The sequence below is a fragment of the Seriola aureovittata genome, chromosome 12 (genome assembly GCF_021018895.1).
Source record: "Seriola aureovittata isolate HTS-2021-v1 ecotype China chromosome 12, ASM2101889v1, whole genome shotgun sequence".
Taxonomy (NCBI): Eukaryota; Metazoa; Chordata; class Actinopteri; order Carangiformes; family Carangidae; genus Seriola; species Seriola aureovittata.
In genome coordinates, this window is record NC_079375.1 from 21,487,208 (window position 1) to 21,513,991 (window position 26,784).

The 26,784-nt window shown below is 40.4% G+C and overlaps 1 protein-coding gene across 1 annotated transcript in view; it reads right to left on the reverse strand.

Moving 5' to 3' along the window:
- LOC130179457 (probable G-protein coupled receptor 158) overlaps positions 1 to 26,784 on the reverse strand; it is a 60,550-nt gene that overhangs the window by 25,450 nt on the left and 8,316 nt on the right. Inside the window, exons 3-5 of the mRNA XM_056392450.1 lie at positions 9,851 to 9,953; positions 7,332 to 7,543; positions 6,002 to 6,070 (exon numbers count right to left, since the gene is read on the reverse strand). Coding sequence (XP_056248425.1) covers positions 6,002 to 6,070; positions 7,332 to 7,543; positions 9,851 to 9,953 — 384 coding nt within the window. The remainder of the gene's footprint in view (positions 1 to 6,001; positions 6,071 to 7,331; positions 7,544 to 9,850; positions 9,954 to 26,784) is intronic.

Genomic DNA, 26,784 nt, shown 5'->3' on the forward strand with positions numbered 1-26,784 from the left:
CTTTCCCTCCATCCACAAGCCTCATCAAAACCTCGCTGTGCCAAAGTCTGTCATTGGTATGCTGGTCATGACAAAGCGGGGAGCCAAGTCCATTTTATACCCAAGAACAGGAATTATAGCGGTTCCTTCTTAATGCTCCACTGCCGGCTTTAAGTCACCGTTGCAGCTCAGGATCTGATAAAATAGTTGGTCTATGGAAGACAGACAGGTATGGATGAAAAAAGAAGGGTTTCAAGTTATAGATCCAGATTTTATAGATTCAGTTTGAAACCTTTAACACGATGCAGAACTTTAATAAGAATAACTTTATTGAAAAATCACTTATCTTTTAAAAGGACTAGTTACACATTTGTGGAAATATCCCTACTCACCGACTTTCACAGGCAAATAAAGTGAATAAGAGAATTTCCAAAAGATATTAAATTGTTTCTTTTTTTATCTGCATTCATTGATTTTTACAGGACAACAAGTTGTAAACACAACCATGAATAATATCAGCCTATAAAATTCATGCGGCGTGTTAGTGGTTTACTGACGTTTCAAGTATGGCTCGGGGCAAATTTGTTTTTGTGGCCACCTGACCATGGGCGGAGATTTGTGAGCGGACAGCAGGGACATTTACCCTCTTTGAAATTAGCTGGAGAAATATTTACTGTTTAATGCCTCCCTCCCCCTCAACATGAAGAGCAGAGCTCTTACTGCATGTGGGTATTAAAACATGAGTGTTATTTATGAAGTAAATTAACCACAGCCTGTCGAACTGATTCGTTTCTTTAATGTCAGGCATCATTGTATTCTGAATATCCCGTCAGCAGCAGCCTGAGCAACACAGACAGGTGAGCTCTGATGTCCTGAGCATCGCTGTGTCTCTGTCACCAAAACTTTTGGGTTGTGTCGCCCAAATCAACAAAACAAGAAAAAGGACAGAGCTACAGAATCTCAGGTGAGATTAGAAAATGGCTCAGAGCAGATAGTTGGTTCAAACAGAGGAGCGCACCATCTTCCATCATGTTAAGACTATTAATTAAAAAAACAGCAAAACATCTGTTTAAATTAGGAGTTATATGAGTTATATCAGCAAACATATTCAATCAAAGTAAACTTTCTGCAGTGTCAGGCTCTTTGTGTTTGCACGTGAGTATATGATTGAGAAAAGAGAGATAAAGAACAAGTGCACATATTATTTAGGCCACCTGACAGAAAACGTCCCCACCACAGATAAAACCAAACCTACGTCCTTGCACCTGATTAATGTCAGTGCAATATTCTATCTCTCTTTTAGTTCTTTTTTCCTTTCCACTAACTCTTCTAGATCTTTGCATTTATAAAAGACAAATGATTTGATCCTAAGCTATTTATACTCATAAAGAGGCCTAACAGTTGTATTTAACACAATAGTCTAATCTGTGTAATTACAATATTCCTCCTCTGTGCTCCTGTGAAGCAGCTTGAGTCAGAAGATTACAACTCATGGTGCTAAATCAAATGATAGTGTCGATCAGAGAGACAACAAAGGACAGAGTGGAGCTCAACAACCCGTGGGAGTGCAACAATTCCCCAGAGACTTGTTTTTTTTTTCTTGCAAACTCTCCTTGTTTCAGTCTATAGCCTCCTTTTGTCCTGCTGCCTCTCATGTCTCACTCTCATGCTAACCCGTGGTTAGGATTAGCATCCTGCCTGGCACCTTCATCTCTTCGCCTCCTGAGCAAACATCCAGCCTTCCAGCTCTCCGGTCTACAAGACGGACCAAAATAATAAATCACCTCTGCAAATAAGATGTATAAGTAGGCCACGCTGTTTCTTACACCCACATACACGAATGCAGAAATGCAAATCCATGCACAAATGCACATGCACACAATCGAAGGAAAATGTGAAGGTACAAATCCACTTAAACACACTCAAAATCCATCTTCTTTCCTGCCTGTGCACGCACACCAACATGCACTGAGACAGGCCCACACAAACAGTGTCACACCCTTTCTGCAGTGCTACCCATGTGGATTACAAAGTCACCGGGGACTGTGCGATAAAAAAGCCAAATGTTTATATCGCTCAGAAGAGAAGGTAGCCCTCCTGGTTTGCATCCAACCTCCAATGCGTCCTCCATCAATTAATCAGCAGATGTATTTTTAAAACAAGTTGTGCTAGAACTTGATGGACTGTTTAAAAATGCATTGAGCACCAGAGGAGGAGCAGCTGCACCAAGCGTACAGTAGCTGAGGAGGCTTGTGGTGGCAGCGAAAAAGAAACAGCAGCAGCAACAAACGTTGAGACTGCAGGAGAGGAGACAGACACAAAGGTGAGACGGAGAGAGAACACGCAGAGGGGGTACTGAAAGGAAAACATGGGGTGAGGCGGGGTGGGTAGATACAGGCAGCAAAGGTGCTAAGAAATGCAGGAAAAAATACTGAAGACGCAGCAGAGCAAAGGGAAGAAAAGACCCTTGAGTGTGTGTGAGAGCGGCAGGATATTTTTGGGGAACTATTTTTGGTACTTGAGTGATCCTTGGGGTGAATGGGGGAGAGGGTGGATGGACAGATGCAAAATCAAATCCATTCTGAGCATCACAGCAGAATTATACAGCAAGTGTGGTCACATAAGGACAAGCCCACGACACCTGCAGCCCTTTATGTGTTTCACCAAAAGCTGCCAGGCTCTCTAACCTAATGCTAATGTCTTTCTCACCGTAACACTCCAGTAACTTCAGAATAAGAACAAAACCTTTATCCCAACAGTCAGTCGAGCGCTCTGAAGCTCTTTCTTCTCAACAGATTTTGTTTTTTGTTCTGCTTTTTCTTTTTTAAATTCTTTTTTCAAAATGGCTATCGTCCAGCCATCAGACTTTGTGTTTTGAGGAGAGCAGAGGCTCGCTGTTGGCAGTCTGCGCAAGTGTTTGAAGGCAGCGAATTCCCCAGTTACATCAGATCTCCCAGTTACATGGCGCTCAGGTTTCTTCCATCTGTTTCCCTGCTAAAGATGGGCTTCTGACGCGGCACTCCAGGTGCACTGTGGGCTGCGTGCACAAGTGTAAATACACACATATACAATGCACACTGGCGTCCACCCACATGGACTCACTCACACAAAGAGATGACACAAAAGCTGGCAAAGGCATACACACACACACACACGAGGCAAACTTGCACTGTGATGTCCGACTCTCTTATTGTCCGGACAGTGATCAGAGGTACAGTACTATAACAACTTCTAGCTGCGCCCGAAACAGTAGTAGGCAGGGTTTATTGTCTTATCTATATAGTAAAGTATTCTGAACACAGGCAGCAGCAACAACTCGCTTCATTTTCCTGCTAAAATGCAGATTTTTTTTCTGTCGAAATGATCTCTTCAGCAATTTAAAGTTATCATCCTGCAGATTTTTATGACATCAAACCCTATTTTTTATCCCGTCTATAGTCAGCATTTTTCTGCAACGACTATTCACTGAGTTTACATTCAGTGATTTCCTCTCCATATAGTAGTGTTCACTTTCAAATTGCCTTCCAATCCCCTGTGTATTTGAAGGCAATTTGAACGCTGCTGTATAGAGAGGAAATTACTGAACGTGAACTCATTGAATGGTTATTGCAGAAAAGGAAACTCAAGACTATAGATTGATGAGAACTTTATTGTGAGGGCATCCATATACATGTGCACAGTAGGGATGAAATATTAATGGGGCAACAGAGCTGCAGTCAGCATTTAAAGGAGCTATTTGTAAGTTTTGCTATTGCTACATAGCCAACGTTAGCATTAACAGCTGTTTACTTACCAGTCTTGACGAGAGCTTCAGTCATCGTTGCGTTTACAAGAGGTTGCAATACGCTTCTTCTTCTGGGCAGACTGGACGCTACAGTGACTCGGTATCAGAAAGTGGCGAGACGGGCCGGAGCTAGCTGGCTAGCATGCTAACTTCAGAAGTGATAGAAATAGAAGCACAACAAGAGAACTGCTTTTCTCCCACTGGAGCCGGCTCTTGCCGAGTAGAGGAATGAAGTTTGATGCTGAATTAAAAAACTTTCTTCTAGACTTGTAAGTAAACAGCTGTTAATGCTAACGTTGGCTATGTAGCGTTAGCAAAACTTACAAATAGCTCCTTTAAGCCGAGCAAACAAGGCAGACACCAGAAGATGCAGAGACAAGACAAAAACAAAACAAGCTATGTGTGAAATCGACCGTTACTGATTAGTTTAATTAAATTCTTTTTATTGAATTGTATTCACATTCATTAGTTAGTTAGTTAGTTAGTTATTTAGTTGCCCCTGTAAATTACATAAATGAATGACAATAAGTGGCGTCACTTTCTCTGAGTAGAACAGCGAGAGAGTAAACAACACCAGACAGAAGGAGGCACAGCCGGAGGAATCCTCTTCTGAACCCACTTCTGAAGCCGTTTGCTGATATTAAAGACCAGTAGTGGCCGGTTAATGTGTGGTGCTGGGGCACAGCCTCCTTCCACTTATCCAGAGGAGAAAGCTGCACACATATTAACTATAAATGAATTATGTATTGCAAGATAATTACAATAAAAATAATTTACTTGCACTATGCGCCCTGTTAGTCATGACTGCTGGTGAGGGTGGGTGGGGAAAAAAAGATATCTATAAACTCCTGAAGAGGCACATCAAGACCTGATGGAACGTCCCAGAGGATTTTGGCTAACAACTATGAAGTGAACTATGACGGAAATGAAATTGAGAGACATTTGTAAAAATTAATTATGAGAAAGATGGGATGGCCCATTATTATGATTATATCATGTCAAAGTGAAGGAGTATTTCACTTTAGATATGGATCCATACAGACATACACACAGTCACATGTTGGGGATGGATAATAAAGTAGTTTGAATGTTAGAGAAGAAAGAGTGACAAGAAAAACTCTAATAGTAAAACTTAGTACACTTGAAAAAAGATACATGAGGGAACCAAATAATCACATACTAAGGGACTATGTTACTTGGCCATATTTGTACTGGTTAGACTTAAAAGGAATTGGAGTGAGGTGATTCGGCAGGTGAAATACTGACAACGAAACTAACACAAATCCAAACTATATATGATTCTAATGGAGAAGTTAATTACGATCAAGGGCAAACTTTTTAATAGAACATCATATGAATGAGAAAGTATTTTTTAACTTAAAGGAAGTTCAGGACTTGTTTTAGTAGTATGTGTTTACATTTGGTGAACGGTGCAGTTTATACAGCAAAAGAAGACAGAATTAGTATTGAGTATAGAAATGTTTTCAGGAGATATTGACTCCTTTTCTTACAATGTTATGTAATGATGTTATAATGTCTCAATCACCATGTGAACAGCTGTCACTTCAACTACACCACAGTCTGGGAAAGATCATCTTCAAATTGAATAGAGTGAATCCTTATGTGTCAGACCTCTGTTGGCACGGCTGTGAACAGAGAGGATCATTAACACGTCTGTTATAACTTTGCCCAGAAATAAGAACATTTAGGGAGGGAGTCCAAGATACGTCATGTTCTCAGTATTCAACGTGAATGTGAATATGAGGCTCTGTGTGTTTGTTGGGAGCTAAAGTGCATGGATTGAAAATTGCAGTAACACAATGACTTGATAGATAATGATAATGATGGGCTGTGCAGCCTCAGCCCTTCCGGGAGTTTACAGAGATAATGGCTTGGATGGGCCATGGACACTCATCACGGACTAAAGCAAGAGACACTTAGTAAAGAGGTGATTTGCACTGACCAAGATCCAAAGCCAGAAACACAAATCTTGTATGTAGAACACATCCTGTCCAGAAGGAAAGCTTGTGATGCAATGATGGGATTTATCTGTTTCTTTATGTCCGTGACCTCTGGTTTACTCTTCATGTGTCGTATGTGTTTGTTGGTGTCTGTTTCTGGTCTTATGTTGTATTCGTAAAGTGTAGGATTTAAAAACTTTAGAGTGAAGAAGCAAAAGCTGACGGAGCAACGGACTGACTGAGTGAACTGTGGGTGTAAATCTGAAGGGAGACTTACTGGGAAGTAGAGCAGTAAAGCCCCAAACAAGATGGCTTCCAGCAGGATGAGACCAGATGTGCGGATGCTCTGAAAGAGAAACAACAAACAAACCATCAATCAATCAATCAATCAGTCAGTCGGTGACAGGGAGCAGGTGATTTATTTACACTCATGTGCAGAAAGGAGGGTGACAGCAAATGCAAATAATAAATTTGTGCGTCTTTCAAAGCCAAACAAACACAGGGAAGAGTTGAATATATATATTTTTTTATTGCAGCATTTTTCTGAGTTGGATTTAATTACCCACATTACCTTGTAGAAGTTTTTTTTTTTAATGTCTTTTATGTAAATTCAAAGGGTTCCAGGGACATTTCTTGTGAACTTAGAAAATGTGAGAGATTCTGAGGCAACAACACAAATGTCTATAAATAGCACACAGGGAAAGATTCAACTCAACTTTGCCCGAGGACTGGTTGTAATTATCCTGCGCCGCGAGGAGCTCATATTTATTTCACTTTATTCTATTAGCAGAGTGTGTATTATGCAACAACTTTGCTGTGAGTCTGTGAGGATTCAATGAGGGGTAGATGTTAGTTGAGTCTAATATACATTAAAGAAATCAAACAAACTTCGCTCAAATCAGCGAAGGTGTCCTCTGTGAAATGCATGTAATATGAAATGGGTTGAATTCTCATAAAAGGATATGGAGCAAATAAATATTAATTTAGTTTTAAGGACGGACTTGCTACTCCTGTCAGTTACAGACTGAAATTAAGGGCAGTGTAAAACTCTCAGAGGCCTTTAAATGACAAAACCTGTGTGTCACAGACCCGTTTAATCTGGGGCAGTTATCTAAGCGTTCTTCATTTACTGTGTGAGCCAGTGTTTAAAAGCATCATTTACCTCCATCTATAATAATGTTTGGTTGGATATGTCGTTTGGTTATGGTATTTGGGTCAAGCTCCAAAAATGTTGACTCCTACAGTTCCCATAATGCAACTCAATATTGGCTCTTTATAACAGGGGAAATAAAGATTGCTTAAATAATAATTAATAAGATTGCATCAAAACACGAATGCATGATTAAATCTAATGTGATTGTACTTTTAGTCCATCTTTACCCGGAAGATGCCCAGTCTTTCAAACTCCATGCCCTCAATTTCAAACGCAGATTTTCTGTTTAAAGATTGCCCTGATACACTTCACTCCAGAGCCACAGACGACATTATGTAACTGTTCTCACAAGCTCAGTAGCACTCCTCATGATTATTAAAGCCATCTTGATGTGTGAAATTTGTGCATTCTGCATCGAAAACTCCTCGGCATTGACCCCTGATCTCCTCCTCACCTTGTTCCTCCTGAAGTGGTAGACCACCAACATGCTGGCCAGGTCCAGCACCATACACAGACCCTGGAAGGACGCCACGGCGAGCCGCAGAACGCCGTCCTCCTGCACCAGACAGGGTGTGTCGTCGCGGCAGTAGGGGCAGCCCTCGCGGCACGGCAGGCACTTGCTCGACACGTCAGAGGTGTCGTCTCTGTGAGAGCCCTGCTCCTTACCTGAGGACGTGAGAGCACTTTAGATGAAAACCAGACATGTATCTGTGGATATATTCAAGACTTAAGTTGCGTTGAAAGACAGCAGTTTGAAAACTTTGGATCTAATCACCAGTCAGGACACAGATCTTATTTACTGTCGTGTTTTCAAGGATTATCACTGTAATTAATTTGCATTTGGCTGTCACATACTGACTTCTCATTAAATGCTCAGTTAATCAACTTGAAGGAGTAGCAATCATCAATCCAATAAATCACAAAGCCTTGGGGGCCATAATTACAAGAATACAGCCTTTAATTAAGCAGAGGAGGGAATAATGAAGGAGTGGGGGATAAAATATTGTGACACTTCTCCCTTCATCATTCCAGTCGGCGTAATTGTTGTTACACCAGCATGTGGCACACTAGGTTGTGGTTTACCCTGGATTACTTTTGAGAGTTTGTGTTTCTTCTTACGGAGGCACCTGTGAAATCTGAATTTAATCAGTTACACGTGAAGAAACAGACATGCCAGAAATATAAGGGATTTGGAATCAATCTGTAATATAAATCCCCCATTTTCACTATGCAGCTCTTCTAGAAAACGATGCTTGATGAGCATGTATTGCACAATGAGAGTTAAATTGGTGCCAGTTTGTTGTTATCTATCTATCTATCTATCTATCTATCTATCTATGTATCTATCTATCTATCTATCTATCTATCTATCTATCTATCTATCTATCTATCTATCTATCTTTGTTAATGGGTAATCACAGATATCAAGGCAAAGATCACCAGCCAAACGTACATTGTATCATTCAAATCAAATGTCACTTTTCATGAGGTTTGACTGCACATTTCCAAATTATTCATTTGTTATTGCAGGCTGTGTTTTCCTCTCTCCGTCTTTTCTCCCCTTTGATATCTGTCCTTTTGGCCTGTTGCTAGGGAACAATAGAAAATCTGTTTGCAGCCTAGTCTGTTTTCAGGGGATGCATAAGGAATAACAGACAGGTTATGGGGGGGGGGGTGGGATCGGGGTCGCCAGCTACTGCGACCCAACCTGAGCGCCAGAGATTTTTAATGACAGGGTCTGCGTGGGGTTAAGAAGATGAGTCTCTTCACAGACTGCGCCATTTGACTACAGGCCTCATCACGCTGCATTACAATAAAGCTGCAGCTTAGCATATCATCCCCCTTGGGGTGCTGTATTGTTGGAGTCAGCGATGAAAACCACCGCAGTTGCCTGATTATCTCACTCATCAGGGCCAAGCTTTCAGCCCGAGGACACTGCAGCGCTTTCAGCCAAGGTGTCAGCACACAGGCATTCAGACCCAAAGCACGAGCAGGGAGGTAAAGCTATGGGTGTACTTGAAATTCACAAGGATGAGAGGAAGGAAAATCAGTGGAGACAGTTTGAAGTTTTGTGCACATGTTTAGATTTTAGTTCAAGTTATTATTATTCATTGAAACGGGTTAAGGGATGACAGGTGTATAAAGCTTTGAATTTCTCCACTCCAGGAAAAACTGTGTAGAAATACAACATAACCCACTTTGTTTTTCAGTAGTAAGGATCCAGACCTTAAGGGACATGTTAAAACAAGTAATGTTTTAATTACATTTTTGTTTACAATAATGCACATTAATGTGTGATAAAGTGTTAAACTGGAAACATGAAAGTGTCAACCGAAGAGCTGCAGTTTCAAGCTACACTTATTCGAGCGTTAGCATTGGCTGACACTAGCAACAAAAACAAAATCTCCTAGCGACAGTCGTCATTTCAGCTGACAAAACCTGTGAATGTCATTTAGAAATGAGAAACCTGCTTTTGTACGGGACCGTTTCAAATCAAAGACCCACTGTTCTAAAAATGACAATGACGTGTGTAGGGAGAGCAGCTATAATAACTGTGGGGACGAGAGGCTTATCAAACGGTCAATTAATGTGTCACTAAACCTTTATTCAAATTTATTCCAACAAGATGTATTCTCCCTCTACCCATGCGACTCACGATCCAACAGGTCTGTGATTCAGACGCCACCTGTGGCTCCTCAGAATAGAAACATTTCCAAACTAAGAACAGAGAAAATCCTTTGACTGATGCTGTACATTTCATAACCTCACAAGCCCCAGGACACACGCTCAAAGACATTACAACAATTTCAAACAAAATGTGTGGCTGTCAACTCAAGAAAGAGGTTGTTATTTATTTATCTTTTTTTTTTTTTTTTAAAGAACCTCAAAGCTTGCTTTTGAAAGATTCAAAGTTTTGATCTGACAGCTCGCTGCAATATGTATTTTTATATCACAGAGGGATTTGTAACCTACTTTTAAAGCCATTGAGTGCCACTCTGCGCGGATGGTAGAATCCTCTCCTGCACTGGCACTTGTATTTGTCCAACACAAATCCATGGCCAACGATGGGAGTGCACTGTAAGAAAAAGGGCAGAGACAGACGTGTGGAGATTTAATAATAATAAAAAAAGAATAATTAAAAAAACTATTTTGGTTGTAATCAACAGGAGTAGCACAGGAAGTAGTTGCGTGGAGGCAGAAGTGAGAAGCTGTGAAGGAAATGACGACAACAGGATGGAGGCGGATGATCGGCCAACACGGTGACTCAGCCAACGCAGCGCTTCTGTGCTTCTTGAATCCAAAAGCGAGTGGGAGTAAAATGATAAAATATCAGGATGACATATCACAAGACACAGCAACAACAAACTCTGACAGAAATATAATCAGATAATTAGCTTTTCTCGCACACTGTTACACATTCGGGCATTCACCGTGATAATACCAAGTGATATTATAGTCGGTACAGACATGATCAATTAATGGATTAGTTGATTGGGAGAAATTAATCAGCATCACCATTAATTTAAAGCTACAGTATGTACATTTTAGAAATTCTTTTTAGTTGAAATAGAGAGGTCTTCCAGTCTGGAAGCAATGCTGAGATATTTCCTTGTAAAGTTTCTGAGCAAGTCTCACCCTTCTGACCAATCAGAGAAGGCCAAGGTCAGGGGTGGGAGCTCAGAGCTGTCAATCAATATTTGAACGCGCTTCTAGTCTACGACTCTTATCGCATCCAGGGCTCAAGCTAGCATTAGCTAGAACTGGGAGGGGCCTAGTGGTGTCCCTCCCAGTCTCATGGGAGCACTAGCTTGATGTTGTAGCTTTAAGTAAGTTTTCAAGCAAAAATGCCAAATTCACTGGTTGTTTATTTTAGTAAATCAAAGATTTCATCTTCAACAAAATAATGCACAAATGAATCGATAAAGAAAACACTCGTTAGGTACAGTAATAAAGAAACCAACTATATCATGCACAAATGAAAATCAGCCAGAATAGATCGAGTAAAGATCGAGTAAAGCATCGGTCAGTTAAACACTTCTGGCTCTGCATGTTGAGTAAATGTGAGCTTTAAAGTGTTGGAACGTCCAAATATTTGCATCTTGTAGGAAACTATTGTCAAGATCTGGATGATTCATAGCAGTTAACAGTGGGATTAGTGCGGCTAACCAACAGAGAATGCTATAACATTTATAATACAAGATACTGCACATAGGCTGCCGTGTTTTACAGATATTACTGAAATCAAAGAAGTTGAGTATTATCCAGGGTCCCAGCAGATATTAGACAGATATCACAAACTGAATGAAATACAGTTCCTATGTGTTTTCACTGCCGGCTGATGATTACGCTCCTTCTCAGGCCCACTGCAGTGTCTGGTCTCAGTTAATGAACTTGTTTCAATCATGTTATTGAGTCTCCTACATCGTCGACATACTCCTCTGCAGCGTGAGGCAGCAGACGCCCCAGTTATGAACATGCCTGCTGTCAGGGGAAATCACAGGGCTTTGCCAAGTAACAGGGAAACTAATTAATATCTAAATTAAGAATTAAGGGTTGTTTGCAGAATTTAAGAGCGCCTGCATAATTCCAGCTTGCATTGATAACTGTGGGAGCTACATGGGCTTACAGACCATCTGGGGCAGAAACACACTCAACGACATCCAGGCACCGGTATGGACACACTCATGTGAATGCACATATCCTTTTACTAAAATACAGCTGCAATAAATTTGACATGAACGTTCATAAATAGTGCATTACATTGCATGCTTACTGTAAAAACAGTATATATCCTCTGGGACAGCTGCTGCGGAGAACAGCAGGGCTATATTTATGCTTCATGAATCAGTGACAGTCACCGATAAATCTATTATTACAAATACAACCAATGTTTAGGGAATAATTCTACATTGTAGAAAATTATTATTTGCCTTCCTGCTGAGAATTAGATTAAAAAAACTCTTGTGTCTGTACAGAACTACACCCACGAGGCAATTAGCTTAGCTTAGCATATAAAGTGGAATCAGGGGGAAACAGCTAGCCACGCTCTCTTAAAGAGCTCAAACTACAACTATCTGCACCTCTGAAGCTCAGTAATGAATCTCAGTAGATTGCCACATTTTCTCATCTGTTTGTGTGTAGGAATGATGTAAGTGTGATACTCATGTTCACGCGCAAGGTAGCATAATAGCCCCAAAATATGCTAGAAAAGATACGGAGCTAACTCTGAGTGCATTAGCTGAGAGCGAAGTGCATTTCCCAAAATTTCAAAAATATTCCTTTCAAAGTCGAATGAGGTAATAATAATAATAATAATAAATAATAATTTCGTGAAAAGACATTTATTTCTTCTGCGACAGAGAACTGGTCAACTGATCACACAAACGACAAAACGCTCCCACCTCTTCAGATCTGTCAAATCTCCACTTCTGCCATATAAAAGTGATATTTTGCTATTGAATTTTCTGCTGAGCCAGGTTTTGGTGTAAAGTTTATTTCAGCTTATAGTGAACATTGACATTTTGGTATTTCACTGGTAGTTCAACAACATGTCATTTTGGATGATATCTATTTTTGTCTTCATCTTTTTTTGAGTGAAAGAGCTCGGCTTGCCAAAGCTGCCAGCTGAACTTCTGCAGAGATAGTTGATTTTCAAAGCTGACAAACAGCCTCAAATCTCTAAACTGGGAAGCAGCGGCACGAAGGATGGGGCTGCAGAGGGTACAAATGTCTGAACTGAAGTGCAAATGGCTGACAGAATAAACAGATACAGTAAATAACTGCTTCAGTGTTGCACCACTGAAGACAAGCAGGTCTGGGAGTTATGAAACACGTTTCCACTTCTTGGAAGAAAGAATGTGAGTTTTACACCTTAGAGACTTCACCTCTTGTTGATGGATTTTTTTTCACATTTTTCTTATGAACTATTGGCTGCTCTGAAATGTGAACTGTGTCCGACAGCATCCTCAAAGCTATGTTGGGTTTACCTATAAAAAATTTAACAGCCACAAGCCAGAAGAGAAAATACAAGCATAAACTGAATGTGTGAAATATCTAACATTTTTGTATGTTTTAGCCTTTTTGTATCAAAAGTCCTTCAAAAATATTTCTGCCTCTTTTTTCATCTCCTATATATAATGAGGGAAATCCAAGGATAGTGGCCTTTACATGAATAACTGTCATCAGCGACCTTCATTAGAGTGATTCAATGTCCATGATAATGTTGTGCGTTCACACACAGCAATTGTGAAGAGCTGTAAAATATGTCCATTTAAAGAAATCATTTACTGCACGGCAGTAAAGGAAGATTAGATATGTGAAGACGACTTCATGCATTTGCATTTGGTGCATTTCCATAACTGTAACGTGCCCAATACAAACCAATCTCCTCATCACCATTTACTGTAATTCAGCATTTCAGTAGTTTATATTTTAAATATTTATGTTTTATTTCGCAGTGACTTTCTGAAATTTTTTATGTAGAATATATGTAGCTTACCAGCCATAATAAAACAGGACTGAGACGACAACGCTAGCATCTCTGTTTAACCTGCACTTTGGTGCTTTGAGTTAGACGCTAACATCAGCATGCTAACATAATCACATAGGTAATGTTAACATGCAGATGCTTAGCAGGTAATGTTTACCATGATCGCCATCTTGGTTTAGCTTGTTAGCATGCTAACATTTACTTATTAACACTAAAAAGAAAGTACAGCTAAAGTCAGTAGGATCTATCTATCTATCTATCTATCTATCTATCTATCTATCTATCTATCTATCTATCTATCTATCTATCTATCTATCTATCTATCTATCCTCTGAGGACCAGGAGTGTCTGTACAAGTTCCAATGAAATTCATCAATGCAAATAAAGAAAATTCTCATGTTGCATATGGTGACTTTTCTATCCGAGGGAAGTCCTGAATAAAAACAATTTCAAACCTGCCACAAAAACAGGAACTAGTGTGTAGTCCAGACAAGGCCTGGCGGTCTCAGCCTCTCAGAACCAGGTGGATAAATGATGTCATGAGACTAAAAGCATTTTAAGTTCAAATATCCAAAAAATTACAGTAAATGTGTGTTGGTGCTAAAACAACCAACATGCAGCTTTAAGTTACTAAATCTTACATCAGTGTTAAGCATTTCAGTATATACTTTGCATGCATTAAATCACGATGTGCAAACAGAACATGAATGAAAACCCAGTAAGTCAAAAAAAAACTGTAAATGAGCCACAGCAAGCTGCAGCACATCTCCTGCTGGAGCAAATCTGCGTAAGCAAGTGTTTATTCATGTGTCTTCTCCTTTCTGGCGATAAGCATACCTGTGAAATTATATTAAGTCGGCATAACACAGGAAGGGGCATTGATTTGTGCTAAAGCCTTTTCAAAAATTTTTCATTCATCCAAAACCAAAATGAACCTGAGGCTTGGCTCGGATGTTTATGTGCAGGTGGCGAGTTGAGGACTCGGCCTCCACGGGGCGAAAGAATAGAGTTGGACTTTGTCCAGCTTTGGAACATCTGCTGGGCAGAAAAGATGAAGAAAAAGTATGTGAACCTTTTGGAATTTCATGTTTTTCTGAGTAAATTTGTCATAAAATGTGATCTGATATTCATCTAAGTCAAGGGTATTGACAAATATAATGTGTCTTAAATAATACCACAAAAAATTTGATCTTTCATGTCTTTATTGAGAATAATCAAAAAAATCCTCATAGTGCTTGTGGAAAAAGTATGTGAACCCTTGAATTAATGACCTCAAAAAAGCTAATTGGTGTCAGGTTTTAGCATAGCTGGAGTCTCGTTAAGACAATGAGTTCGGGGGTGTGGACTAAAGCTACTTTGACTGATAAAAACCACTCAAACTTTTAGAGTTTGTTTTGCAAAAGAAGAACACGTTTATGTGAGCCATGCCTCGCCAAAAAGAGCTTTCAGAGGATCTACGATCAAGAATTGTTGATTTACATGAAGCTGGCAAGGGTTACAAAGTGATTTGAAAGACTTTAGAAATTCACCAGTCTACAGTTAGGCAAACAATCTACAAATGGAGACACTGTGGGACTGTTGCTACTCTACCAAGAAGTGGACGCCCAGTCAAAATGACACCAAGAGCACAACGAAGACTCATCAATGAGGTAAAGAAACAACCCCCCAATGACAGCCAAAGATTTGAAGGCATCATCGGAACTGGCTGACATCTTCTGTTCATGAGTCTATAATACGTAAAACATTGAACAAGCAGGGTGTCTACGGCAGGACACCACGAAGGAAGCCACTGCTTACGAAAAAGAACATTGCTGCACGTCTGAAGACATGAGACGTCCAAAGAATATGGCAGAGCTTAAGCAGCTCTGGCAGGAAGAATGGGCATAAATTCCTCCTCGACGATGTGCAGTTCTGATCCAGAGCTACAGGAAGAGCCTGGTTGAGGTTATTGCTGCTAATGGGGGGGTTAAGCAGTTATTAATTCTAAGGGTTCACTTACTTTTTCCACTGCCATTTTGAATGTTGAATGAGTGTGTTCAATAAAGACATGGAAGATCTGATTTTTTTTTTTTTTTCTTGTGTTATTATTTTAGACGCATTATATTTGTCAATACCCTGACTTAGATCAAGATCAGATCAGATTTTATGACAAATTTATTCAGAAAACTATGACATTCCAAAAGGTTCACATACTTTTTCTTGCCACTGTAGATAGATAGATAGATAGATAGATAGATAGATAGATAGATAGATAGATAGATAGATAGATAGATAGATAGTAAGTATATGTGTACATACTGTAAGTAGATAAATAAAGCAAATATGGCAAATTGAAGAACTGCCAGACCACAACCAAACAGCCACTTACTCACTCTAGTACAGACACAGACATACACGACCAGCATTTGTTATGAACTTATTTTCTGCTTACGCCAAAGGAAGCGGAGGCTCATTAAGATAAGACATACCCAGGGACACTGAGGTGGGCAAAGATGAAACATGATGCTTATTTTTGGCCTTTATTGTGCTCTGTGCATCAGAATTGTTGCATTTATTAAACCTGCCTGTGCGATCGCAGCACAAGTACTTTGTGTTTCCCAAGTGCGTTTTAGAGCACAGGAGATAAGATTGTAAAATAAATACCTGAACATTTGGTTTGAATATTCTCACTGATTCCAGCCTTGTATGGGAGGAGAAATGTTTGTTTCTTTTCTTCTTCTTTTACCTTTTTTTTTACTAACCTACCTACATCACCTGTGCTCATGCACACTGCTCCGAAACCAGTTCAAGTACCGACCCCATGAGTATAACAGGAAACGTGTATATCAAACAGGAGCTGACATGAAGCATCAACACTGGATTAATGTCACCCAGCACCGAGCCCTGCTCCATATGTTGTCTATCACCAATGCTGCTTTTTCCAGCAATGCTCATGCAGCAACACACACACACACACACACACACAGACACACACTTTAACAGGGGCAAGGCCAGCCTCATTTTTCCTCAGCCCCTACAAAAGCGCTATGAAACGGCCGTTTGACTTGTCTCAGTTTGATGGATCGCCTTCATCAGACCGCAGGCTGAACGTGAGAAAGTATTTTATAATTGCACTTTACTTTGGAAGCAGTGGGCTTTTTTAATTCCTCTTCTTACAAGGTTCAAGGTTGCCTTGTCAATCATGGAAAGACTTATCTTTAAAGAGGGGCACCCTGGGGCTAGGAGGTTTCATTACAGAGCTGAGACCTGATCCTCGCATATAACGCAATTTCAAGGGAAAAGGTAGCCTGGAATACTTTAACAAAGCTATGGATCAGTTTGTGGTGATTTATCCATTGTAGCAGTGGCCTTGATGATATTTACCTAACTCTCACACTCACAATTTTTCTGAAACTGGGCAAAAAAAAGTCCCTTGAAAATCAGAGTTATTGCCATTTTGTTTGTTGACACTGTATTAATGTCAGTCGGTCTGTTTGGGAGAGGTTATATTCTTTCACTAGCGTGTGTAGTGCATTAGGGTTTACTTGCAACATTTAACCATCTCACAACAAACCCAGATGAAAATTGCTTTGCAGCTGCTTTGTGCAGCATAAAAATAGTGCCCTTGGAAGGTGAACAGCTTTCAGTCATGCATTTGTGAGCAAACAAAAACAGCTAGCTCGCCCGCTAGCTCAAGAACCTCAAGATATATCCGATCTGAGTCACACCCCACTTTCTGGGATGAAAGAAGCTGTTGTTATTTGATTCTTTGATTTGATCCACTGTGGCTAAGCTTGAAATGAACCTTTTCTGCAGAAACAAGACCAAGTCAAAACCTATATTTGCATTCTGCCTAGTGTGTTTCTGCTCTGGAGCTAGAGCAGTCAGAAGGTCTGTAGTTCGATCCCTGGCTCCTCCAGTCCACATATTGAAATTTCCTTGGGCAAGATACTGAACCCCAAATTGCCTCTGATGGCTCCATCACTGTATGTGACGGATGGGTGTGATGTATGTATGTATGTATGTATGTGTGAGTGCAGTCCATCTACCATTTAAAACACATTTTAAACTGCCCTTTAAACTATGCAAATACTGAAATATCAAAACAACAACGAATAGCATAGCGGCGCAGGTGCACAGCTTAGGACTGTTCATCTGCCTAACAAGTACAAAATCACAGCTTTTATTATAACCCTCAACAGAACACCACATAACAATATCAACTGGTACTATCACACAAAGTGTAAAACATACTTCACATGCTCATGAAAAAAAAAAGACATTCTGAAGTGTTTTCAACCTAAAAATCAATTATCTGTAACTTTCAAATAGAGGTCCCCTCATGTTTGGACTGCAGCCTGTGGTACCTGTTTCAGTTTTCTCACCATGTAATTTGATAAAAAGCTGTGAACACGACACCAAGATGGGAGTTGGCAAGAGCGAAAAAGAGGCAGAGAGAGAGAGAGAGCACTCTGCGTCCCTCAGAGATCTATAAATACACTGAAAGCATTAAACCCTAAAAGCATTACAATTACTCTGTCTCTTGGGAAGGGAATCTGCCTGCTGCTGCTTCACAAGACGACCAACGACTGAAACGGTGGATGTCTGAGGAGACGAGACCTTGGACTTCAGCCTGTCTGGAATTTCTACATCAATTTAAGAGGGAAAAAACTGAGATATATAGCTGGTTATCGATTGGTGGTTTGTTGTGGTTACAGTGCTGTGACTAGAGAAGGAGTCATCAGGTGAGGCTGAGCTGAGTGCTGCTGTTAGTTTCCCTGTATCCTTAAAGGACATGAGCTGAGAGAACAGAGGTGATGAGACTGTAAACTCACAAATTCGGGGCTCTGATTTATATTCCATTTTCTTAAGGGGGCAAAATGTTGAAAACGTTACCACCGATCGGCTGTGCAGCCTCAGGAAATGTGTCAGGAGTGATATGGAAGTCTCACTCGGCATTTTAAGACTTATGAGATGAACCCTCAGTTTCCCCACACAGACATCTGGGTGGGTGGTCTCCAGCTCCCTGCATGGACTCGACTGGGAGGCCTCACTCAATTAAGATCCAACTGCTGCTGCCGACTTGACAGGCTCTTACATTTTGCTGTGGCAGCCGCTGAGCTGCAGGCAACAGATTAGAGAGTGAATGGTGTTTCTCTGTGGAGGATGAATTCTCCCCGACGACTGTCCCTCTCTGCTGTCACTCCCCATCCCTCCCTCCCAATCTCGTCGTACTCTCCATACTATATGCATCCTTGTCCTTGCGCTCGCCTTCCTCACTGCATGCTATCATGCATGCGTCATCAGCCTAATTAAAGATCAAAGAAATATGCTGGACTTGCCAGAATGTGCTGCAGAGCAGAGGAGTGTTACCTACATTGCAAATATTTTGTGTTTTTATTGGTAATAAATATAATTGCATATTGTTTGGGTTAAGTAATAGTAAGAGTGCAGCGTAAAAGACTTTATGTGATATATTTATTAGTGGTATATTTTGTAGCAATTTCCTAGTAACTTGTAAGTCTGGGGCTTTGCATGAGGCAGGGGGAAGAAAGAGCAGAGGGAGAGATATCCTGCGTTATAGTTATTGTTTTGGGTCAAGCTCCAAAACCACATTAATAAAACATCTCCAGAACACAGTTTGACTAAATGGTGTTATCAGCCTTATCAGCAAGGACAGCGGGAGACAGAAGGACTTGAAGGCAAGATTTGGGTAAAGCCAAGAGGGTGTTTTCCTAACTCTGCAACATCTGGACATCCAAGCAACACAGCCTGAAAGCAGAGTGTGTCAATATCCATCCATGTGTGGTTCTGAATCCTGGCGGGAAACCAAAGCTGTTCGGAACAAGATCACCTCCTTTGGAGTTACTCAGAAAAACCAAAGACAAGAACATCAACGCCAAAATAAGGGAGAGGGAACGGCGATGGTTGTGCCATGTGTTTCCAACAGTGTCAGATCACATCCCAAAGGCTGCAATGAGACGGGTTCCTCCAGGCCACAGAAAACCTGGAACACCAAAAAATACAACCTGGCGCTGAGCTGAGATGAGTTCGCCAAGACTAACTTAACTTGGGGGGAGGCTCATGCTGTTGCTGATAGAGAGCAACCGAGACAAAGAGGATTGAATCCAAAAACAGTGGATCTTACCCTTCCCATGATGCAACTTGATAGAATCATTTCATTAACAATTGCTGTGTCCGACAGTAAATCACTACTCCGTATATAGTCCACTATATAATGAGTTCGCCATTTTGTTGTAATGTCGCCGAATGTAAAGTGAGAATTATCATAGTGGACTGCATCATGAAAAGCAGCGTTCACCTGATGGTCACTAACCAAGCAATATATACCATCATGCATTGCACTCGCGCTGAAAGACAGAAAAAAAGGTTGCAGAGACAGTAATGTGTGAGAGTGTTTTCGATGATGCAGCGGAGTCGCCATGATAAAATCGCCGCGTTAAATTGGTGAAAGTCCCCTTTAAAATTAATTCATGTCATTCAAAATAGGTTGTTTCTGTTATGTCATGAGCCAGTGTCACATTTAAAACCAAATCAATAACTTCTTGTCTTCTAAGAATAGAAATACAATTCATAAACACAGTATTGTGGTTTCAACTTGTTATCTTGCTGAAAAGATTACTGTCACTGTCAGAGTCGGAGCCTGTAAACTTTGAGTGATTTACTGAGAATAAAAAGCCCTACAGCCGAGACCGAAACCTTCCCACTGAATGTTTTATTAAAGAATGGAAGGATATTGCAAAAATCCCTTTTTAATATAAAGTGTTCACGGTCAGTGCACCTGTGTTGAGTAGAGGTACATATTTTAAATGTGTGTGTGGTTTGTCTGTGTGTGGCTTTTTTTCTTTTATTATTTGATATGATTTTCATTCTGTGGGAAAATGGCCCCACAATAAAATCATTATGGTGAATAATGTGACCAAAGCAGCTAATCCGCTTTCATTACAACTGTATCCAAAACATGTTTCTCCCACTCTAACCCGCTAATTCTTTTAACAAATCATTCTCCATTTGTTAACATGGACTTTGCTTGAGTTCCCATTCGCCACACCTTCTTGTCACAGTCTGCGCACAAAATGTACAACAGAAGAAGAACCACTAAGACGGCTGCATGCAAAAAGAAAAGTGTATCACAACATAAGTTACAGATCCTGGACGATTTCATATGTAAGACCTGTTCTGCACGAGTGGGCCCATTTGGAAAGAAACCTCTTAGTGTAACAGTAACGGAGGTGTGTAGGATCATTGAAGAAGACTGTACGTTTTGATGATGCGGTGCGGGACATGCCTGTGAATTCATGGCCCTGTTATGTATGTTCCCCGCAGGCCGTGGCAGAGAAATACATTTCTGAATATAGAGTTGTACAGAAAGCCGCTTACATTTTCACAGCTGTACAGTGAAGCTCGCTTCATTAAACCGAGGGTTGATTTTACCTCGGTTTGAACTTTTTAGAAATGTGGCTTTGGATGCAAACGCTAATGGTCTCTTTGATGTTGCAAAGAGAAAAAAATTATACTACTTAAACATACACACACATACACACACACACACACACACACACACACGCATTGCCAACTGGTGTATAGATGCTCGAAGTCTTGAAACATTTCAACCCAGCTGTAGCTGGAGAGCTTGAAACTCCCCTGAGGAGAGACGGAGAGATGCTGGCAGAACAAAACAGAAAGAGGAGAGTGAAAGAGGAAAAGACAGGTTTTTTTCCTGCCTCCTCTGCTCCTCATGTCACCTTTTCTTACCAGCTAGAGATAAGGCAGGTAAAAACAGATCATGTGAGTGTCTGCTTTCCTGACAAATACAGTTTAACGAACGTTAGAAGAAACTCCAATCCAAGATATTCCTTTTATCTAAATATCCTTTACTACTACACAATGTCTTATTTAACTGGGTATCCCTTTCCTTCCATACAGTATTTATACGACTTTAAGACTTCTGAAGCTTAAATCCTCTTTCCCGGCAATGTGCCAGAGATGATAAGAACTGCAAAAAATAAAATAAAAAAGGAAACACAGAGTAAGGCAATAAACTATATTTATATTTATTTCCCTCCTCCCCGCGCCCACACCGCCCCGAGAGCCGCTCTGGTTTCCAGCAGCAGAGCACAGAAGGGCCACATGTGTCCAGGTGATTAATTTTTCAGATGAGACTCACACATCACTATAAAACAGTAGCTAAGCTGCAGCAGGAAATAATGGTATCACTGCTTCTTCCGAGTCAGACTGTGCCGTCCCATGTCTACATAAAGGTAAATCCATAAATTAGGTGTGTACACTGGAACGAGAACACGCAAGGTCACCAATTTATTCAGGCGAGGATGTTGCTGAAGCATATAAAGCAGTAAAAACAAAAATAACTGATACGTTTTTCTCATTTATGAATTGGCCACTTCACATGATAATATAATGGGTTAGGTTGGCAAAAGCAGAGAATGACATGTTGACAGATGGTGGGATAATTTGTGGCTTGTCTTTCCTCAGAGGAGTTAATTGGCTTCAGGAGAATGAAGACGGGGATAACATGCAGGGGTGTCAGAAAAGGAAAAGGATGGAAAACAAGTGAGATGAGGAGGGGGTAATAGCCAAAGATAAAGAGGACGGAGGGAAAATTTGGGAGAGTTCGAATAGCCATGGAAACAGAGAGTGTGGAAAAGAGCAGCAGCAAGAGGAGGAAGTGCGGCTGCTCGAGCAGAGAAAGCAGGAGGAGAGACAGAGGGGGTAACCCTACTTGGCTGTCACAGCAGTTTACACTCATTAGCAGAGCTCTGCCTTTGAAGCCCTTCATCTCCAGCGGCACGTTTCACAGGACCAGGCAGAGAGAGAACACACACACACACACACACACACACACACACACACACACACACACACACACACACTCACATATATATATATATATATACAGGCATGCATATGTAAACACATTGCAGTGATGCCTACTTACATTTAAAAAGTACACACAAAGACAGAGAAAAAAAAAGAAGAAAAAACTCAAAAACCTTCTCAGATGAATCCAGTCACAAATCACCCACACTAATCATTCTCAAATCCTCGTCTAATTATATAAGCAGTGGCTCCTTATGTAAGATGCTTCCCCTACGACTGACTATCCATAATGCATGAAGTCTTGTATTTGGTTCATGGTGACACATCCTACCTACCTCCACAACCTCGCTGTATCTGGGCAGACCAAAAAAAAAGAAAACAGACAAAGAAGAAGAAGCTCTTGTACCTGAACAGAACAATACTCAACTTTATACAGCAAGATTTAAAACACAACTCCTAGTTAAAGGGTTAAAAATCAACTTTATTTTCTGATTACTTAAGTTCATTTAATCACTCAAAGATGCAGTAATCAATATATATATATATATATATATATACTGTTTAATATTAACAATGGCTCAAATACACACCCAACACTGCATGTCCGAGTGTTTTAACATCTTAAGAACTTTGTGTCACCAAAACTTTTGCTTCCACCTCCCAAAGTGTGAGGTTTTAGAGCTGGCTCTAATAAACCCACTGTAGGCCACCTGAGAAGCTGTGGGGCAGCCAGAACGAAGGAGATGTTTTAAGCTTAGATAATATAAAGAATTATACGGGGTGAGACTGAATGAGACTGAACATTATAGCAGCAAATACAAACATGTTTTAATTTGAATAGTTTTTCTCCCTTACATTCGTCTTTCTGTGATAAACGTCTTTGGCCCTGAGCTAATCACACGACACGGACGAGTACATCATTCAGCATGTCAGGATTTCTGTTGAAACAAGAGCAGGAAATGAAGCTGTACAACATGATCCGGCTGAATGAACTCAGACTAGATTTCCTTTTGTTCCTCTACCTACTGCTTCTTCTGTAAAACTGAACCGATCTCTGCTGCTCTGCTCCTCCTTTCACTGTTTGACTGTTTGAAGAATTCAGATTTCTTTTTCCCTGAGATTTTTTATAACTGTTATTCATGTAAAGCAGCAGAGTGTAAACAACAGATATAAACCTAAATGGTGTGCAGGTGGATGGAGCCGAGAGAGCAAACCAAACTGGGGAGGCAGACGTCTCTCTCTCTCTCTCTCTCTCTCTCTCTCTCTCTCTCTCTATTTATTTACTTTCTCCACATTGAGCCACCAGCCCATTAGCCTACTGCTAAAAGCTGTCACATTAAGTTGATGTTGAATACAAGTCATTAACGTACTCACAGTAGTCGTTTATTTGAAGAACCTAATGTGATGTGATGATCTATTTATAAAATCATTGTGTTTACCGGCCCTGTCAGCCATGGCCCGACAACCGGCCTGGCCCACTGGGAATCTTCCTGAGCCTCCCGACCAGCACCTCATTAAGCTGCTGTCTTAATGAGGTGACATAAAACCGAGGCTGTGTGTCTTGGTTTTTGCCTACAACATAGTGTTATGAAGCGAAATCAACTCGCAAAACCAATAATTGTTTACATGTTGTAGCCGACACATACCGTGCAGTACAGGCCATCAACAATCACTACAATCTTCTACAGTAATACAGCTACAAAAGCCATTAGGCCCCAACACTGACCCTGACTGTTGGTCACCAGCAGGCAACTCGTTTTCACCTAATAACAGTAGCAAGTGCTAACCTGCAGATTGTTGCCTCCAATCAACACCAAAAGGATACCACCTACTCTCCCTTCTTTCAACAGTATAAATGACTATAATAAAAGCTATACAAAAAAAGCTATTTGAGCGGCACAGCTGAAACTATAGCTGCTGCAAAGCAAAAGACAAAGTGAGCAACTGATGCTAGCTAGTGAGCGACGAGGAGCTACTCGCTAAAGAGTTGGGTGTTTTCTTGGTAGCTGGCGGAGACCAAAATAAAAGTGAAAGTAGAAGTAAATATTTGGCTTATATTTGTCATGTGGTAACGCTCATGTTTACATTTACATTTACTCATTTGGCAGATCCTTTCATCTAAAGCGATTTACAGGTGAGGTCAGGCAGAGAAGTGTTGAGTACTCGTCGGGCATGTCAGTGTGTCGGAGGCGTCGGGGGAGGAGCTGCTCTCGGAGGAGATGAGTCGGGCGCCTCCGCTCTGACTCAGTAGCTTGTTCCACCATCAGGGAACCGCAGACTGTGATTGTCTGATGTTGCTACGTTTCTGCTGATGAGCAACTGTTTACAGTTTTGAGTTTACAGTTTGCTGCGTTGTTCACAACAGGAAATATTAAGGTTGAGGGATAAATTACCAGCTGTGCTTCTTTAAGAAAAAAGAGGACACGTCGCAAAAACTCTTCTTCTGCTACAAAACGACTGAAGCATTACATCACAGTGACAATGAGAAGGGACTGTTGTGGTAATGCTACCTGCACACTGCAGAACACATGATGCATTGTCACATTACTAGTGACTGTCTTATTATTATCTTTCTCTCTGAGACGCAGCCTCGGGGTGTGTTTGTACTCGATGAGGAAAGCAATGAGCCTCACACTGACTTTCCACAGCTCATTTCCCAAACATCACACTTAGTGAGATTCAGAAATGAACTGTTTTTTTACTGGAACGAAAATACAACATTTTTTCCCATTTGGTCTGTGATAAGAAGCTAAAAATACTTTCTTTCTTTTTAATAAAGTCCTGTTGAAATGTCGTATCATGTGTGTGGTGCACTGACATTATGTCTCAGCAACCGAATCATTTTTTCTGGAAGCTTCTGACAGCACAGTTCTCAGACTTTGATTAGAACGAGAAAATTGATGTAAAGTCCCAAGAGGACTAAACCAAAGCGTGGGTAATGGGCTAGCTGAACAACAGCAATATGCAATTGATTACATCAAGTAGGCCTCGCAACAAGCTGGGAAAAGAAATGAAAAGACTGAAGCACCGAGAGAGAAACGGCACAAAAATAACACTTGATGGGAAAGAAGAAACAAGACATTTCACATCCAAAATTTAAAACAAAATCTAAAATTTATACAGCGCTGTGATATGCTGAAACAGACACGTTAACGGTATATTTTTTATCAGCCATATTCAGACTAGTCCATGTGATAACATTAACTCAACATTTGCATTTCCACATATTTAGCAGCATTAAAGCTGTTTGAAAGTTTGCTGTTTATATTTGCCTTTGAAGATTATGACAACTCTTTGTCACCTACTGTGATTTCTTTCTCACCTCTATTTATATAACAGTGATTGAATTGACGGTGTGGAGAAACAAACACAAACACCATCAGCAAACTGTAAACTCTCATGTCTCGGCACATAATGAGTTAAAGGAGACAAGGCTTTTTTAAATGTGTTTTAGCCGCTCTGACTCAGTGGAGAGCAAAGCCGGTCCATCTGTTGTTCAGTCCACCACTTTGGTTCAGAGTAAAATATATTAAATTACTTCCATATTATTATTGTATTTCCATAAGATTTGCTACAGTCTCTACTTTGTGTTTAGCACTAATTAGCAAATGATAGCATGCTAACATGCTAAACTAAGATGTTGACCATGTACGGTAGTTCCCAACCTGAGGGCAGGTTTTGACAAATCATTTGTAAAACAGTATAATTTTGGTGAAAATGTGTAATTATTAAAAACAAAATAATGTTTTTAAATGTTTTAAAAAGACATGATCTTTAATATATGACATAATGTGACTGGCCTGATCACATCCAGGCAAACTGCAGCATCAAGATGGAAAGCTGGTTAGCAACTGAAAGAATTAAAAGGGAAGAGAGTCAAGAGGCAGATTTTGTTCCCATCAAACAAAAAAGAAAGATTGAGCTTCCCCTGCTTTCAGTTCAGTCCTGAATGTTTCATCATCATTATTTAAATAAAAGGTGCTCGGAGAACATATTATTTAGCCTCCGTCTTGTTATCGGGTCAGATCAACATTTTTGAGATTCAGTTTTCAAGAGATTTTCCAGTGTGCTGTGAGTTGGAAAAAGGCTGAGAACCACTGGTGTAAATGCTAAACACGAGGAGCATGTTAGCACGCTGATGTTGAGACATGGCTGTCTCGTCGTTTTATAGCTTTATGATGCAAAACCTCAATATTATCTGGGTACCTCTGTTTCCACACAGAAGATGTAACCTCTTCTGAACTGCCCCGAATTTTAAAATACTGAGACTGACTGAGTCAACAGCTGCCACACGTCTAAATGAATACTGCAAACAGTCTGTTCCAGCTGATGATTTCATTGCTCTATGAAATAATCCAATCTTCAGGGACAAGATTAACGACATTATTACGAATGCATAGAGTTTCACAGTCAATACTTGTCCCCTCTAACAAAACATTTGTAATGAATGGTTATAAAGTTTTAATTTGATAGTGTTTTTCAAACTTTTAATCCTGTTTCCCACATTCCTACATTTAAAACAGCGAGAGACAAATAACACTGCTGATTCAAGATGGCACTGAATCACTGACTCCCGCTT